Raw genomic sequence first — 18,640 nt, forward strand, 5'->3', positions numbered from 1 at the left:
ATATTACGATATTAGAAAAAGTGACGAAAAATGTCAGATATGTTAAAATATCAATATATAAAAGCTACTAAAACATTTCCAATGGCTTTTTGGTTTATTTTGGCAATTACGTAAATTTACGATATTAGAAAAATTACCAGAAAATTTTCGGAAATGTGAAAATTTCAATGTAGAAAGACTATAGAGATTATGTGTAGTCTTTTTAATTGGATTTTGGTCGTATATAAATTTAATTATGCTAGCTTTTATTAATTTCCGCCGGATTTTTGTAATATCGTAAATTTACGATATTAGAAAAAGTGCTGAAAAAGTCCGGAAATGTTAAAATATCAATATCTAAGTGTTATTAAAAAAATTCCCATCATTTTTCAGTGGATTTTGACAATATCGTAAATTTACGATATTAGAAAAATTACAGGAAATTTTTCGGAAACGTTAAAGTTTCAATGTATAAAGGCTGTAGAGATCATTTGTAGTCTTTTTAACTGAATATACATTTTTTATATAATTTTTATTGTTTTTTGCTTGATTTTCGCAATATCGTAAATTTACGATATTAGAAAAAGTCTGAAAAAAAATTTAAAATATTAACTTATAAATGCTGGAGGTAATTTTAAAATTGTAAATTTTATAGAAAAATAATCTTGGAAATGTCAAAATTATAAAAGCAAAATAGACAATTTCTAGTGATTTCCCTTGGATATTGGCAATATCGTAAATTTACGATATTAGAAAAATTAACAAAAAATTTTCGGAAACGTTAAAATTTCAATGTATAAAGGCTGTAGAGATCATTTGTAGTCTTTTTAACTGAATATACATTTTTTACATAATTTTTTATTGTTTTTTGCTTGATTTTCGTAATATCGTAAATTTGCGATATAAGAAAAAGTGCTGAAAAATGTCGGAAATCTTAAAATATTAACTTATAAATGCTGAAGCGGTAATTTTCAGTGATTTTTACTGTATTTTTCTAATATCGTAAATTTACGATATTAGAAAAATTGCTCAAAAATCTTGGAAATGTCAAAATATCAATAGACAAAGACAAAGTACATCCATTTCTAGTGATTTTCCATGGATTTTGGCAATATCGTAAATTTACGATATTACAAAAAAATCATGAAAATTGAAGGAAAATCAATTTTAATTGATTATATTGACTTCAGGTATATAAAATACGATAAAATTTTATATCTTCTGACTTTTATTTTCATTTGTTCTATATCGAGTTCGTGTCTTAAGTCTTTCGTTCGGAATAAAAATTCGATTTGTCACCTTTGCTTATCTTTTACTGATTATTTAGGTCACTATCATTTAAAATTTTATTTGGGTCGTTATTTATTCGATTGTTGTTGTTGTTTTTAATTAATTAATAAAACCAACCAAAAAAACGTTTGTTCGGATTCTGCGGGAGACGCAGCAGAATTACAAAAAAAGGGCAGTAGACTGGCCAAACCACTTCACAATTCACGACCGCATAATGGGATGGATGGCTTCAGGTTAACCATGATCGAACATAAAATGTACATTTTAATTGCCCGGCAGCGAATTTTTTACTTCGAAGCGATGTTCTCAGGCCATGGAATTCTTAAGGGTTGTGTTTTTATTTCGGTTCATCGAAAAATGTGAAAAATATTCTTGAAATAAATTCGCGTGTTCGGATGACGATGATGATGACGAAGTTTATACTGAAGGAGATGATGTCTGGTCATTTACGTTTTCTGAGGCTACTGCGAAGTGATATAAGAACCGTTAATGACCAACTTTCTTTGGCAGTATTGATGGTGAGATTAAACGGTTCGCATCTTCGTTATCTTTGATCGGTTCGGTAGCGGAATTTTTTGGGAACAGAAGTGAAACAAAAGAATTGAATTCGGAAAAAAATTAACCTAATTTTTTTGTTGGTGTCCGCGGAGATGAAATTAATTTTCGTAATTTTCCTGCTGTGGCAGTTGGCCGCAAAGGGTTATGGAGCGGTAAATTTTCTGTTGTGACACTTGAAAGTGAAAAAAAAATTAGAAAAAATCTCTCATTTTAGGGTTATGACTACCCCAAACCCAGCTATGGCTTTGAAGAGGTCTATCAGAAGCCCACCAGGGACCTAGAGGAAAATAACACAGATTCTGGAGGTCTGCCACCAGGGGTACAGGGTGATTTCATAGATGACATCATTACCGAACAAAAACAACAAATTTTGCTCTCAATTCTCGGAGGGTCCAATTCGGCCTCCGGAGTCTCATCACAATTTGTGCATAGCCAGGAGGGGAAGGCTTTTCAGGGCAATAAATGTGCCAGTTGTAGTAAGTATGCGAACAAGAACAACAATTTCCCCACCTAACCTCTAAAATTGCTCCTCCCTTCTTCTCCCAGCCTGTGGTGTTCCGAACATCAATCGCATTGTTGGTGGTTCGCAAGTGAAAACGAATAAATACCCCTGGATTGCCCAGGTGTTGAGGGGCTCATTTCAATTTTGTGGTGCCACCCTGATCAATGATCGTTATGCCCTGACGGCGGCCCATTGTGTCCATGGCATGGATCCCAAGGGTTTGACCGTGCGTCTACTCCAACTGGATCGCAATGCTGCCTCGGAGGGTATTCTCCGCAAAGTGGTAGCCGTCAATATGCATCGTCGTTATAGTCCAGCCACTTCGCAACATGATATTGCCCTGCTGAAATTCGATCAACCGGTGCCACTCAAAGATCCCATTAGGCCCGTCTGCCTACCTCTTACCAGTAATCATAATTTTGATTTTAAACCTGCCATTGTGGCCGGTTGGGGTTTGACTTCGGACGGAGGTTCGTCGTCGAATTTTTTGCGTGAAGTCACCGTGCCAGTGCTCACCAATGCCCAGTGTAGGGCAACTTCGTATAAGTCAATGATTTTGGAGACAATGTTGTGTGCCGGCTATTTGGAGGGTGGCAAGGATGCCTGTCAGGTAAAATGAGTCAAATTTCTACCTTTTCTCTTCCTATCATCCCCTTTAAAAATTTTATATTTTTCAGGGTGACAGTGGCGGTCCCTTGATTGTCCGCGAAGGCATATTCCGCTTGGCCGGTGTCGTTTCCTTTGGCTATGGCTGTGCCAGCCCCGATGCTCCCGGTGTCTATACGCGAGTTAGCAAATATTTAGATTGGATCGCGGCCAATACCAGAGATGCTTGCTATTGTGCGAAGTAGATATTCGGAACAAGGGGAGGCCCTGAGGCTTAAATCGGATTTCTTTATAAAAATATTATTTAATAAAAAAAAAACAATTTAATATTTTATTTAGGAATTTTGAATATCAGTGGAAAAATAGCAAATATCGGATCACGTTTTGCTATAGCTCCATAGGAAGATATCTCCAAAAAAATCGATATTTTAGGGAGCTTGACCACAGTTTTGAATCGAATTGGCTGAAATTTGGTATTTTGGGTTCTCATTGTGTAGCAAACCTCCCTACCAAAAATTATGAGAATTGGTTCATTTTTTTTTTTTTTTTTTTTTTTTTTGGATAGCTTCCATTTTACCGAACCTGCTGAATTTCGGTATTTTGGGGATCTTGGGCATGAATTTCAACCGAATTGGCTGTAATTTAGTACTTTGGGTCCTCAGTAGGTACAAAATCTCTCTACGAAAAATTATCAATATCGATCCATTTTTTATTGTAGTCCCTATATAACGGCACATGTCAGCTTTCGATATTTTAGAGAGATTGGCCTCTTTTTTCAACGATGTTGACTGTAATTTTGTATTTTAGATTCTCACTAGGCAGCAAATCTTCCCACCAAAAATTATCAATATCGGTCAAGATGTAGGTATAGCACCCATATAACCGTACCCTCGATTTAAGGTATTTTGGAAAATTTGGACACGTTTATTCCAATCGATTTGACTGTAATTTTGTATTTTGGGTTCTCATTGGGTAGTAAACCCTTTCACAAAAAGTTGTCTATATCGGTCCACGTTTAGGTATACCTCCACGGCAGCCCCCATTATTCGATATTTTGGGGAACTTAAGCAGGTTTTTCATCAGATTTGTTTGTAATATGGTATTTTGGGTTCTCATTGGCTAGAAAATCTTACAACCAAAAATTATCAATATTGGCCCAACTGTCGAAGTAGGCCCCATATAATGGTACCCTCGATTTTCGGTATTTTGAGAATTTTGAAAACGTTTTCTCCATCTAATTGACTGTAATTTGGTATTGTGATTTATCATTGAGTAGTTAAGCTTCCCACAAAAAATTATACTCGTTGGTCCACTTTTTAGGGTAGCTCCCATGTAACGATACTTCGAAATGTTCGATATTTTAGGGATCTTGGGCACGAATTTCAACCGATTTGAATGTAATATGGTATTTTAGGTTCTCATTGTGTAGCCAACCTTCCCACCAAGAATTATCAATATCGATTCACTTTTAGGTATGGCACCCATACAGCGGAACCCTCGATTTACGGTATTTTGAGGATTTTGGAGACATTCTTCAAACGAATTGACTGTATTTTAGTATTTTGATGTCTGATTGCATAGTCGACCTTCCCACCGAAAATTATCAATATCGGTCTTCTTTTAGGTGTAGCCCCCTTGTAACGATACTTCGAAATTTTCGATATTTTAGGGATCTTGGGCACGAATTTCAACCGATTTGGATGTAATATGGTATTTTAGGTTCTCATTGGGTAGCCAACCTTCTCACCAAAAATTATCAATATCGATTCACTTTTAGGTATGGCACCCATATAACGGAACCCTCGATTTACGGTATTTTGAGGATTTTGGAGACATTTTTCAATCGAATTGACTGTATTTTAGTATTTTGATCTCTGATAGCATAGTCGATCTTCCCACCGAAAATTATTAATATCAGCCCTCTTTTGGGTATAGCCCCCTTGTATCGATACTTCGAAATTTTCGATATTTTGGGATCTTGGTCACATATTTCAACTGAATTGGCTGTAATGTGATATATTGAGTTCTCATTGGATAGTTGACCTTCCCACCAAAAACTATCTATATCGGGCAACTTTTAGGTATAGCCCTCATATAACTATACTTCGAAACTATCGATATTTTTGGGATCTTGGGCATATTTTCCAATCGAATTGACTGTATTTTCGTATTTCAATTTCTGATTGGGTAGTTGACCTTCCCACAAAAAAATTATAGATGTTGGTCTACTTTTTAGGGTAGCTCCCATGTAACGATACTTCGAAATTTTCGATATTATTTTGAGATTTTGGGCAAGTATTTAAATCGAAGTGGCTGTAATTTAATATATTGGGTTCTCATTAGGTAGCAGACCTTCCTACTAAAAATTATTATTATCGGTCCACTTTTTAGGGTAGCCCCCATATAAAAGTACCTTCCGATTTTCGATATTTTGATCATTTTGGGTACGGTTTTCAACCGAATTGGTTGTAATTTGATATTTTGAGTTCTCATTCGGTAGCAAACCTTCATACTAAAAGTTATAAATATCGATCCACATTTAGGTATAGGCCCCATCTAAAAATACCTCGAAATTGTCGGTATTTTGTGGGGATTGTGCGCATTTTTCAACCGAATTGCCTGTAATTTGATATTTTGACTTTTCATTCGGTAGCAAACCTTCCCACCAAAAATTATCAACATCGGTCCATTTTTTATAGTAGCCCCCATATGACGGAACCTCAAATTTTCCGAATTTCGGGCATGTTTTTTAACCGAATTGGCTGTAATTTGATATTTAAGGTTCTCATTGGGTAGTCGACCTTCCCACTAAAAATTGATATTATCGTTAAACTTTTTAGGGTAACCCCCTATATAAAGATACCTTCCGATTTTCGATATTTTGTGGATTTTACATACGGTTTTCAACTGTATTAACTGTAATTTTATATTTTGGGTTCTCATTGAGTAGTCGACCTTCCCACCAAAAATTATCAAAATCGGTCTAGTTTTTATCGTAACCCCCATATGACGGAACCTCAAATTTTCCGAATTTCGGGCATGTTTTTTAACCGAATTGGCTGTAATTTGATATTTAAGGTTCTCATTGGGTAATCAATCTTCCTACCAAAAATAATCAATATAGGTCCACGTTTTGTTATAGCTCCCATATTAAGGTGCCTCCCGATTTTCGATATTTTTGAGGATTTTGGGTACTGTTTTCACGCGAATTAGCTGTAATTTGGTATGTTGCGTTCTCATTGGGTAGTCGACCTTCCCACCAAGAATTATCAATATCGGTCCACGTTTTCGTATTGCCCCCCATATAAAGGTATGCCCGATCTTCGATATTTTTAGAATTTGGGGTGCGGTTTTCAACCGAATTAACTGTAATTTGATATTTTTTGTTTTCTCATTGGGTAGTCAACCTTCCCACCAAAAATTATCAATATAGGTACAGCTCCCAAATTAAGGTGTCTCCCGATTTTCGAAATTTTTAGGATTTCGGGTACGGTTTTCAAGCGAATTAGCTGTAATTTGGTATGTTGGGTTCTCATTGGGTAGTCTACCTTCTCACCAAGAATTATCAATATCGGTACATGTTTTCGTATATTTCCCATGTAAAGGTATCCCCCGATCTTCGATATTTTAAGGATTTTGGGCGTATTTTTAAACTGAATTGTGTCTAATTTGATGGCAGTAATTTACCATGACATAGACCCACCCACATATAAAAGTCCCAATCGATTTAAGGTATTTGCAATATCCACCATATGACGAATAGTGTAATCCCGTTCGACCGGACCCAATTTTTAAGATTATTAAGTTTTTTTTTTTAAAGAAGTGTAAACTTATGAAAATCCGGATTTTTAAATATCGGAAGATCTGGATATTTCTTCTGTATTTTTTTTTTATTTTATTTTAATATTTTGTCAAGGGTCCCTAGGGCCTGGGTGCGGATTTTCTTAGGGCACAACATGTGTCATGTGTTTGTATATTCTAAGATTATTTTCAGGGACCACCTAGACCCACACCAAGACCCACATTACTCAGAAAAAATTTTATAATAATTTTTTACCCCACCTTGTGAATTAAAACAAAAGACTTAAGACACAAACATCCTCCTTTAAAATTCAAATAAAACCTCAATTCCCTAGGAGTTTCATATGGAGCCCGCTCAATCATAACAAAAAACAATGCCGTTGATACCTGGCATCTGCCATTGGCTACCGGTGTTGGTGTAGGCTAAATTACAAATTTCCACTTTGCTATTTAATCTCCCCGACTTCGAACACTTCGATATGACAAAAAATATCGATTATGAAATTTCATAGAAAACAAAAAACCGACCAGACTGCATTTTCTATGGTCTGCTGTAGCCGCTACCAGTTGACACTTTTACTCATGTTACAGTTATTGTTAACTAATATTTATTAATTACAAACACGCACACACTCACATATTTGTTTATATGGTATTTATTGGTGTTTTAGGAAAATCGGAAAAAGAAAACAAAACAAGGGGCCCACCATAAAAATAATAATGGAAAAAAATGATTATTTAATACCTGAATGTATTTGTTGGTTGCCACTAAAACCATATAACTGAGACTTCGACTTCGATACCCCCAAATGCCTCGTGATGGAATGAATGAAGTCACTTTGGATCAGATCGGTTCGCTTGCCTCAATATCAACACCACAGAGTTTGGTTGATTGTTTGGTCAGCGATATGACCAACCGAACCACCAATGTTGTTGCTGATATTGTGGCAAGTTGTTTGGTCCATTTATGGTATCTACTGCTGTGAAAAAAAATCTCAACAACAACAACATCGAAAATTAAACAGCTCAGATTACTTTAAATAGTCGGAACGTGTTGTGCAAAAATAAAACAAAAATGTAGACAACACTTATTTGCGCTTTTATTTGGGTGGCTAAAGGAGTGGCAGAGAGGGGGAGGGTGCTTGGAGGCTCTTATATACGTAAGCCACAATATTATATTACACCGCATCACAATGGCCCCACCACACTACTCCGACCAGCGCCGAGTGCGTGTTGTGATGCATACCAAAACAGATCTACATTTGGTAATTACGTTTCTTTCTTTTTTGTCCGCCTTCTTCTTTTTTTGTTGTTGTCATTGTTGTTGTTCGTGTTTTTGTATGCTACAACCTAACCACAAGTAAGTGACAGTAGTCGTGCTTGAAGAAAAAAAAATATATAAAAAAATTGTCAAATGGTGGACAAACCAAAAACCTGACCATGGTTAAGGGGAATATTAAATGATACCAAAAAATTCTCACACAACAAAAAAAAAACTTGGGCAATTGTGGAGATTTGGGGTTTTAAGAGTCCCAAGAATTGAGAATCTTAAAAATTAATCTGCAAATTAGCCGAACCTATTTGTATACCCTCCAAAATTTCGGTTTTTTTGGGGAGCTTGGATACGTTTTTCAACCGAATTGACTGTAATTAGATATTTTGGGTTCTCATTGGGTAGCAAATCATCCAACAAAAAATTAACAGTTTTGAGCCATGATTCAGGATAGACCCCATATATATGAACTGCCAAATTTGCGATATTTTGGACACGTTTTCAACCGAATTGACTGTAATTTGGTATTTCGGGTTTATGAATATTGGTTTCAGGATAGACCTCATATATCGGAACTGCCAAATTTGCGGTATTTTGGGCACGTTTTCAACCGAATTTACTGTAATTTGGTATTTTGGGTTCTCATTGGGTAGAAAATCTCCCTACCAAAAATTATCATTATTGGTCCAAGTTTCGGAATAGACCCCATATATCGGAACTGCCAAATTTGCGATATTTTGGGCACGTTTTCAACCGAATTTACTGTAATTTGGTATTTCGGGTTCTCACGGGGTAGAAAATCTCTGTAACAAAAATTATCAATATTGGTCCAAGTTTCGGAATAGATCCCATTTAACGGAACCCGCAAATTTTCGGGAGTTTCATCATCCTTATCAGCCAAAGTGGGTGTACTTTGGTATTTTCGGTTCTCATTGAGTAGAAAAACTCCCTTCCAAAAATACCTTCAATATTGCCGTATTTTGGGCATGTTTTTCAGCAAAATTGGCTGTATTTGGGTATTTTGGGTTCTCATTGGGTGTCAAATCATCCTACCAAAAACTATCAATATCGGACCATATTTTGGCAAGGGCTCCATATAATGGTACCTTCCGAATGTCGATATTTGAAATAGTTAGGTCATGTTTTTCAACCAAATTGGTTGTAATTTGGTATTTTGGTTTCTCATAGGGTAGAAAATATCCATATCAAAAATTATCATTATTAGTCAACTATTTAGGGTAGGTCCCCTATAATAGTACCTACCGAATTTCGATATTTGGAATAGATTGGTCACGTTTGTTAACCTAATTGGCTGTAATTCGGTATTTTAGATTCTCATTGGACAGAAAATCTTCCTACAAAAAAATATCCATATTGGTCTATTTTTTCGGGTAGCCCCCTTATAACGATACCTTCCGAATTTCGATATTTTGAATAGTTTGGTCACGTTTTTCAACCAAAAATGCTGTAGATTGATACTTTCGGTTCTCATTAGGTAGATAATACCCCTGCCAATAATTATCAAAATTGGTTAATGTTTTCGTATAGCCCCCATATAACTATACCCCGAATTATTCGGAATTTTGTGGATTTTTTGCACATTTTGAAACCAATTTCACTATGATTTGATAATTTGGGTTCTCATTGGGCAACAAGTCTCCATACCAAAATTTATCAAAATAGGTTAAATTTTTAGGGTAGCCCCCCATATAACGATATCATCCAAATTTCGATATTTTTGGGCGCTTGAACACATTTTTCACCCGAATTGGATGTAATTTAGTATTTTAGGTTCTCGATGGGTCACAAATCTTCCCACCAAAAATTAATAATATTGAGCCACTTTTTATGATGGCCCCAATATAAATGTACCTCCCAAATTTCGATATTTTAGGGAGCTTGGGCACATTTTTCAACCGAATTGGATGTAATTTAGTATTTAAGGTTCTCCTGGTGTAACAAATCTTCTTATCAACAATTATTAATATATGTCCCCTTTTTAGGGTAGCCCCCATATAAAGGTACCTCCCAGTGTTCGGTATTTTAGGAGGCTTGAGCACATTTTTCAGCCGAGATGGCTGTTATTTGATATTTTAGGTTGTCAATGGGTTACACACATCTTCCCAACAAAAATTATCAATATTGTTCCATGTTATGGAACGGTACACCCAAAGTTGGGGTATTTTGAGGCTTTCCTACAAAGTTTTCAACCGCCACGTATCATTTTCGGTGAGATCAAGGTCTTAGCCCAATTTTCCAACCTGAGTTCCTATAGTTTTTTATTTCGTTTTCAGCTGGCATCCAATTAACCAAGGCATTGCCTCACCACATATAGATGTTCCGATCGATTTTTGGCATTATGAATGGCCACCTTATGATGAAGGGTATAAAAAGTTCAGACCGATCGAACTTAGCAACATTTTTAGTGGTTAAATTCTCTCATTAAGAATCGATTCTATCTTGGAATATAAAATCAATGAAATTGGATTTTCAAAACAATAGATTTCGATGATTTATATTCGTGACCTTTGGATTTTTTTACTTTTATTCTAGCAGGGATTTTTTCTTCTAAAGTGCAAAAAACTAATGATAACCTATTTTTACAAATGAATTAAACCGTAAACTTCCATCCAAAAAATATATCAATCGAACAATGGCCTCAGCTAGTGTTCTTCTTTCATTCCAGAAAATAAATTCCAAAAAGAAGATGATAAATGGAGTCTCTTTAACTGGGCGATCCACCTTGAGGCATTTAAGATGCTAAAACAAAACAAAAAACCCCGATATCGAAAATTTGCTGCTTATTTCTTAAGTCTTTTGTTTTATTTAAAAATAAAACTTCTTCTAAAACGAAAACAAAAAACAAAAGAAAGTTCTATCTGACCACAAAAGAATAATTACATGAATAGCAATAACACGTTTCGTTCTTAAGTCTTTTGTTTTGGAAATGATTTTTTTTTTCCTAGAATTTTTAGAAAAAAAAATATATAAAAAAATTAAGAAAACCGCAACGAATTATAATACAATTAAAATATCTATAAAAATGAATTTTATGAAAATTTCTAAACAGTAAAATAACACCTAGGGCGGTACTAAGAAACTGGGGCATCGAATTTATAATCAAAAATTCAGAAGACATTTATAACAGTGAGGAACAATTTTAAATTGTGGTAAATTGGAAAGCCCTCTAGGGCTATTGGGAGTCCAAAATACTAAATTGCGTCCAAATCGGTTGATAAACGTGTCGAATATCCCCAAAATATCGAAAATCGGGAGGACCCTTTATATGGAAGCTACCCTGAAATTTGGACAAATATTGATCATTTTTGGTAGACCGATTTTCTACCCAATGAGAACCCGATGTACCAAATTACTGTCAATTTGTTGGAAAATAGGTCCAAAATCCACCAAAATATCGAAGTTTGGAAGGTACCTCTATATGAGGGCAACCCGAAAAAGTGAACCAATATTGATAATTTTTGGTAGGGAGATGTGCTACCTTATGGGAATCCAAAATACCAAACTACAACTAATTTGGTTAAAAATAGTTCCAAAATCCACCAAAATATCGAAGTTTTGAAGGTACCATTATATGCTGACTACCCGAAAAAATGAACCAATATTGATAATTTTTGGTAGAGAGATTTTCTACCCCATGAGAACCCAAAATACCAAATTACAGCCAATTCGGTTGAAAAAACATGCCCAAACGCACCAAAAATACCGAAACCTGCAACGTAGATCGTATGGGGGCTACCCTGAAACTTTGGCCAATGTTGATAATTTTTTGTAGGAATATTTTCTACTCTATGAGAATCCAAAATACCAAATTACAATTGTTTCGGTTGAAAAACGTGTCCAAGCTGCCCAAAATACCGAAATTTGGGTGGTTCCGTTATATGGGGACTACCCCGAAATTTGGACCCATATTTATAATTTTTGGTAAGGAAATTTGCTACCCTATGAGAATCCAAAATACCAAAATACGGAGGAGGTACCTTTATATGGGGCCTACGCTAAAAAGTGGACCAATATTGACAATTTTTGTTGGAAATATTTGCTTCACAATGAGAACTCCAAATACCTAAATACAGCCAATTCGAGTTGAAAATGTACCCAAACTACCCAATATACCAAAAATCGGCAGGTACTGTTATATGGCGACTACACCGAAACTTGGACCAATATTTATAATTTTTGGTGGGGAGATTTTACACTCCCTGAGAACCCAAAATACCAAATTACAACCACTTCGGTTGAAAAAACTTGCCCAAACTCCCCAAATCAGGAGGTACCGAAGTATGGGACCACATTAAAAAATTGCACCAATATTGATGCTTTTTGGTTTCATTGAAGTTTTGTGGTTATTGTTTTTGTTGTTGTTTATTTTTTTCTAATTTTTGTTTATTTTTCTACTTCACTTTGTCTACCAAAAAACCTAAAAACCAAAATATCCATTGACCCCTCAAGCTACCGCTACTGCAGCACACATGATCATTATCCCTCCCCCCACACCACACCTTTCCTTGAATTTTTCTTCTTCTTTATTTTGTCTTCATAGCCTTAACATATCGTATTAACCTTAATCTCTTTGAATGTTTGTTGGTTCGTTCGATTGTCTGTTTGCCATCCATCCGCCTTGTCCATGTGTCCGACTAGCTGACTACTGACCATCTAAGCAGCAGCTCTTAAACCGATTCTATGAGAGATTTATGACAATAGCACTTGAAATCGTTACCAAAGCAAATAGCCAGTCAGCGAGCAAAACAAGTTTCTCGGTTTTATTGATTTTTTCTATTTCGTGCTTCTTCTTCCTCTTCACATTCGTTTCGAATGTGATGGTGTGGTAGCTACACAGGAGATGAATAAGTTCTCTGTTCAGTTTTTTTCTATTCTTGAAAGAATTTCTTTTCAATCTTCTGACATTGAGTTGAAAACTCCAAAGCATTGCGCTACGATGTTCTAATGACCCAAATACGTTGTCGACACAGACACACACACACACACACAGAGTGCGGATGAAGTTAATGATGAAGTTGACGTTGTCTTGATGACTTTTTCATCTTCTTCTTCATACGGAATGGATGCTACTACTTCAATAAGACAGGATTTATTTTAAATCTAAAAAATATGAAAATTTGAAGGCTTCAGAATTAAGAGGTCTCTGGAAGCCTCAGAAAGTCTTCTATAAAAATGTAGAAGCCTTCGGAGGTCTAAGCAATTTTTTCTATAAAAATTCAAAGGCCTCTATAACCCTTAGAAAAGTTTATATAAAAAATTTAGAGGCCTCCGGAGGCCTTCGAAATTTTTCTATAAAAATGTAGAAACTTTCGTAGACATCAGAAACCCAAAATAGTTTTTAAAAATATTCAGAGTTCATCGAAGGCCTCAGAATATTTTGTATGGAAAATCTAAAGGCCTGCGGAGGCCTTAGAACATTTTGAGGCCTCTGGAAGCTACATAAAAGAACTCAGGAAATATTCTAATAAATTTAGGGGCCTATGGAGGCCTTACACAATTTACTCAAAAGCCTTCGGAGGCCACAGACATTTTTCTATTAAAATTTAGAGGCATACGGAGGCCTTAGAAAAATGTTTAAACAAAATTTTCTATAAAAACTTAAAAGTTATCGGAGGCCTCAGAAATTTGTCTCTAAATTTTTATAGGCATCTACAAGTCTTCTATAAAAGTTTAGAGGCTTCCGAAGACTCAGCACAATTTCTTAAAATATTCAAAGGATTTCGGAGACCATAGAAAATTTTCTATAGAAAATTTAGAAAATTTAGAAAATTTAGGGGCCTTAGAAAAATGTCTATAAAAATTCGGAGATCCAAATTCTAAGGCCACTGTTGACTCTGTATAAAAAAAATTTAAGGGCCTATAGAGGCCTCAGAAAAAATTCAATAGAAATTTACAGGCCTTCAGAGATGAACAGAGGCCTTAAAATTTTTGTACAAAAAATTCTGAGAACTACATAGGCCTAGAGATGCCCCAGAAATTTATCGATAGACATTTAGAGGCCTCAGAAATTTGTCACTAAATTTTTATAGGCCTCTACAAGTCTTTTATAAAAGTTTAGAGGCTTCCGATTACTCAGCACAATTTCTTCAAATATTCAAAGGTTTTCGGAGGCCTCAGAAAATTTTCTATAGAAAATTTAAATTGTATACAAATTTAGGGGCCTTAGAAAAATGTCTATAGAAATTCGGAGATCTAAATTCTAAGGCCACTGTTGACTCTGTACAAAAAAAAATTAAGGGTCTACAGAGGCCTCAGAAAAAAATCAATAGAAATTTAGAGGCCTACAGAAATCAACAGAGGCCTCAAAATTTCTGTACAAAAATTTTTTGAGAACTACATAGGCCTATAGAGGCCCCAGAAATTTATCTATAGACATTTAGAGGCCTCAAAAAAATTTTCTATACAAATTTTGAGGCCTACAGAAGCCTTAGAAAATTTTTCTATAGAAAATTGACTCTGTATAAAAAATTTAAGGACCTATAGAGGCCTCAGAAAAAATTCAATAGAAATTTAGAGGCCTACATATTTCAACAGAGGCCTCAAAATGTTTGTACAATAAATTCTGAGAACTACACATAGGCCTACAGAGGCCCCAGAACTTTATCTATAGAAATTTAGAGGCCTCAGAAAATTTTCTATACAAATTTTGAGACCTATAGAAAATTTAGATGACTAGGGAGGCCTCTATAGAAATATAGAGGCATCCGACGACATTACACAGTTTTCTATCAGCATAGGCCTCCGAAAAGTTTCTATAAATTATTAGGGGCTTCCGGAAGGCCGGAAAATTGTCTATGGACATTTAGAAGCCCCCAGAGTATCACAAAAAAAATCTATGAAAATAAAGAGGTATCCGGAGGTTTCAGAATATTTTCTACAAATATGTAGAGGGTTCAGAAAAATTTCTTTAAAAAACTAGAAGTTTCCGAAAATGGTCTACGAACACAGGCCTTCGGAGGCCTGAAATGTTTCTATTCCAATTTAGAAGCATTAAGAGGTATCAGAAGAAAATTAGAAACCTCCGGAGACCCCTGAAAATTTTCTATAAAAATCGCAAGGCCCTAGATTTTTTTTTCCTAAAAAAATTGAAGTCTAAGAAATTTTTCTATTAAATTTCAGCAGAGGCCTCCGAAAAATGTCTATAAAAGCTTGAAGGTCCCAAAAAAAAACGTTCTATAAAAATTAAGAGGTATCAGGAGGCCTCGGAAATTTGTTTTAAGCTATTTATTATACATTTCATTTATAAATTATTAGGGGCTTCCAGAAGGCTGGAAAATTGTCTATGAACATTTATAGGGGCCTCCAGAGTATGAGAAAAAAATCTATAAAAATATAGAGGCCTCCAGAGGTTTCAAAATATTTTCCACAAATATGTAGAGGGTTCAGAAAATGGTCTACGAACATTAACAGGCCTTTGGAAGTCTCTGAAATTTTTCTATTCCAAATTAGAAGCTTTAGGAGGTATCAGAAAAAATTAGAAAACTCCGGAGGCCCCTGAAAATTGTATATAAAAATCGCAAGGTTCCAGATTTTTTTTTTCCTAAAAATTGTAGAAGTCTCAGAAAAGATTCTATTAAATTTTAGAGGCTTCCGAAGATCTCAGATTTTTTTCTATAAAAACTTTAGAAGTCTCTTTGCTTTGTCATGCATATTTTCTAGTCTCCATTTATTGCAAAGAAAAAAATAGAGGAACTATTTCACCATGGCATTCCTTAGAAATTACGCCATTGCTGCCACACACAAAAAAAGCGCCGCCGCTCACTTAGAAATGCAGTTTATTCTGCACAAAGCCACTACTACTTCATTTCTTGCCATTAAAAGACAAACAAACAAACACACACCGACACACATTCACGACCATATTTTGCACCTTTTTTATTGGCCGGAGTAAAAAAAAACCGGGCGATTCATGTTTCAATTGACATTTAAAGAGCTGGAGCAGTTACAGAGCGAACGAGTCATTGCCAGTGTAAAATGGTTGGGTTTTACAATCACCAAGCACGGCAGCAGCAGTGACTCCAGCACCAACCCCAACCACCTCTAACTGAAATCAGTTCAGTGGAAGAAAAAAATGTTGGCAACAACAATTTTTTTTGTTAATGGTTTTGACTTGACACTTTGCTGGTTTTTATTTTTATGACTCCCTTGCTGATTTTTAGTGCCGTTATGACAGGCACACCAACAGATGGACGGACATATGCATAGACAACTCAGGGTTGTCCAAATTGCAACAATATAAAAAAACAAGTTCAGTTTTATGTGTCCAAAAAAACTGAACTGAAAACCAGTAATTTGTATTTCTTTATTTTTGTCGTCAAAGCAGGAAACAAAAGACTTAGACAACAAACCTGCTAAATGGCTTATGGTTGGAATGGTCGTTTTTTTTTGCAGTGCTTTTGACTGATTATCATTAAATTAATAATTTTGTAGTATTTTGCAGAGACCTAAGTTAGACACAGACAAAATCACCTGCAATTAAATCGCTTGTTAGGTGTGATTTAAATAAAAAATAGAAATGAGCAAAAATTAAGAAACAAATTATGAGAAAAAGTACTAAGGAGAAATTTTGCCTAGATAAAAAAAATATTTATTTTATAAAAAAAATATATTATGGGACGTTAAAAAATTATTTTATGTTACTTTTGCAAAACCGAAATATTCTGAAAAGAAATATTTTTAACCAGTAAGGAAAGTAGTAAAGTCGAACTGGGCCGACTATATGATAGCCTTCACCACTTTGGGTATATTGTACATATGTATCTTTACAATTACATGTCAAAGTTTCCTCGGACAAACAAATCGGACGAATATATATATATATATATATGTGGGAGTTATATCGAAATCTGAACCGTTTTTTCCGAACCTCACCACTAAACATTCTAGACTCAATTCAGTACGCTATGCCAAATTTCGTGCAAACCGAAGAATATATAGGGACTTTGGTGCACCATTTACATAAAATCGGTCGAAAGTATATATGGGAGCTATATCTAAATCTGAACCGATTTTTACGAAACTTTCCACACATCAGTCCAGGTTGAATTCAGTACACTGTGCCAAATTTTGTGCAAATCGAATGATTTTCAGGGACTTTGGTGCACCATTTACCTTAAATCGGACGGAAATATATATGGGAGTTATATCTAAATCTGAATGGTTCTTCACGAAACTTAGCAAATACCATTGTAGGCTTAATTTAGTACGCTGTGCCAAATTTCGTGTAATTCGAAAGATATATAGGGTATTTGGTGCACCATTTACATTAAATCGGACAGAAATATATATGGGAGCTATATCTAAATCTGAACCGATTTCCACGAAACTTTGTACACATCATTCTAGACTTAATTCAGTACGCTATGCCAAATTTCGTGCAAATCGGAAAATGTTTAGGGTCTTTGGTGCAACATTTGCCTTAAATCGGACGAAAATATTTATGGGAGCTATATCTAAATCTGAACCGATTTTTACGAAACTTTCCACACATCAGTCCAGGTTGAATTCAGTACACTGTGCCAAATTTTGTGCAAATCGAATGATTTTCAGGGACTTTGGTGCACCATTTACCTTAAATCGAACGAAACTATATTTGGGAGCTATATCTAAATCTTAACCGATTTTCAGGAAACTTAACACACATCATTCTAGGCCTAATTCATTATGCTGTGCCAAATTTCGTGCAAATTGGATTATATATAGGAACTTTGGTGCACCATTTACCTTAAATCGAACGAAAATATATATGGTAGCTATATCTAAATCTGAAACGAGTTTTCCCAATTTCAATAGGGTTCGTCATAAGTGACATATGCAAATTTTCATCCAATTCGGATCATAAATACGACCTGTACTTTATTTAAAATTTAACGTGGACAGACAGACGGACGGACTGACATACATAAATCGACTTAGAAAGTGATTCTATGCATATTCTTAAAAGGACCCATGGGTCTATCTCGTTTCCTTTTGCCTGTTACAAACATATGCTCAAAGACATAATGCCCTGTACCACAGTGTGGTGAAGGGTATAAAAATCGATTGGAGGCGTGGATTTAAAAATAACAGAATTAAATCCTTTGGAAGGCGTGAATTAAAACAAAATATATTTTTTACGGCCGTTTTGCAAGGGTGGATTTTAAAAAAATATATTTTTACTACCGTTTTGCAAGGCGTGTATTTTTTAAAACATTATTTTCATGAGGCCCCCTGATGGCTCAAATTTTTTGTACATAAATCTTCGAGACCCTTGAAAATCTCTACATGTGTATAAAATAAATTTAAGGCCTCTGAAAGCCTCTGAATTTTTACAGAAAATTTCCCAAGGCCTCTGCAGGTCTATAAATTGTTATAGGATATTTCAGGATACCTCTAAATATGGTAGAACATTTTTTGAGGCCTTCGGGGTCCTATACATTTTTATAGAAGATTATCTTAGCCTTCTAAATTACTTAGAATATTTTTCCGGCTCAGAAAACCTATAGATACTTTTTTAAGGCCTTCAGAGGCTTCCAAGTTTCTTATAAAAAATTTCTCAAGCCCAAGGAGACTACTAAATTTTGTAAGTTGTGTATATAGCATTTTCTCTGGTCACCGGAGACCTCTAAAAG

The 18,640-nt window shown here is 35.1% G+C and overlaps 1 protein-coding gene across 1 annotated transcript; it reads left to right on the plus strand.

Moving 5' to 3' along the window:
• The first annotated feature begins 1,919 nt into the window (after positions 1 to 1,919).
• LOC133323271 (trypsin-1) lies at positions 1,920 to 3,180 on the plus strand. The gene is made up of 4 exons (XM_061532249.1): positions 1,920 to 1,979; positions 2,042 to 2,303; positions 2,374 to 2,939; positions 3,007 to 3,180. The coding sequence occupies exons 1-4, from the start codon at positions 1,920 to 1,922 to the stop codon at positions 3,178 to 3,180; spliced, it is 1,062 nt and encodes a 353-aa protein (XP_061388233.1).
• The last annotated feature ends 15,460 nt before the right edge of the window (positions 3,181 to 18,640 follow it).

Source organism: Musca vetustissima, unplaced genomic scaffold, assembly GCF_032173495.1.
Source record: "Musca vetustissima isolate MV318-11 ecotype Yass unplaced genomic scaffold, APGP_CSIRO_Mvet_v1 utg27634, whole genome shotgun sequence".
Taxonomy (NCBI): Eukaryota; Metazoa; Arthropoda; class Insecta; order Diptera; family Muscidae; genus Musca; species Musca vetustissima.

What these genes read in the sequence shown, in the direction of transcription:
- LOC133323271 (XM_061532249.1), top strand. Translation starts at nt 1,920, where the DNA reads ATGAAATTAATTTTCGTAATTTTCCTGCTGTGGCAGTTGGCCGCAAAG. An exon ending in CAATAAATGTGCCAGTTGTA is followed by an intron (nt 2,304 to 2,373) that starts GTAAGTATGCGA and finishes TTCTTCTCCCAG; the next exon opens with CCTGTGGTGTTCCGAACATC. An exon ending in GTGGCAAGGATGCCTGTCAG is followed by an intron (nt 2,940 to 3,006) that starts GTAAAATGAGTC and finishes TATATTTTTCAG; the next exon opens with GGTGACAGTGGCGGTCCCTT.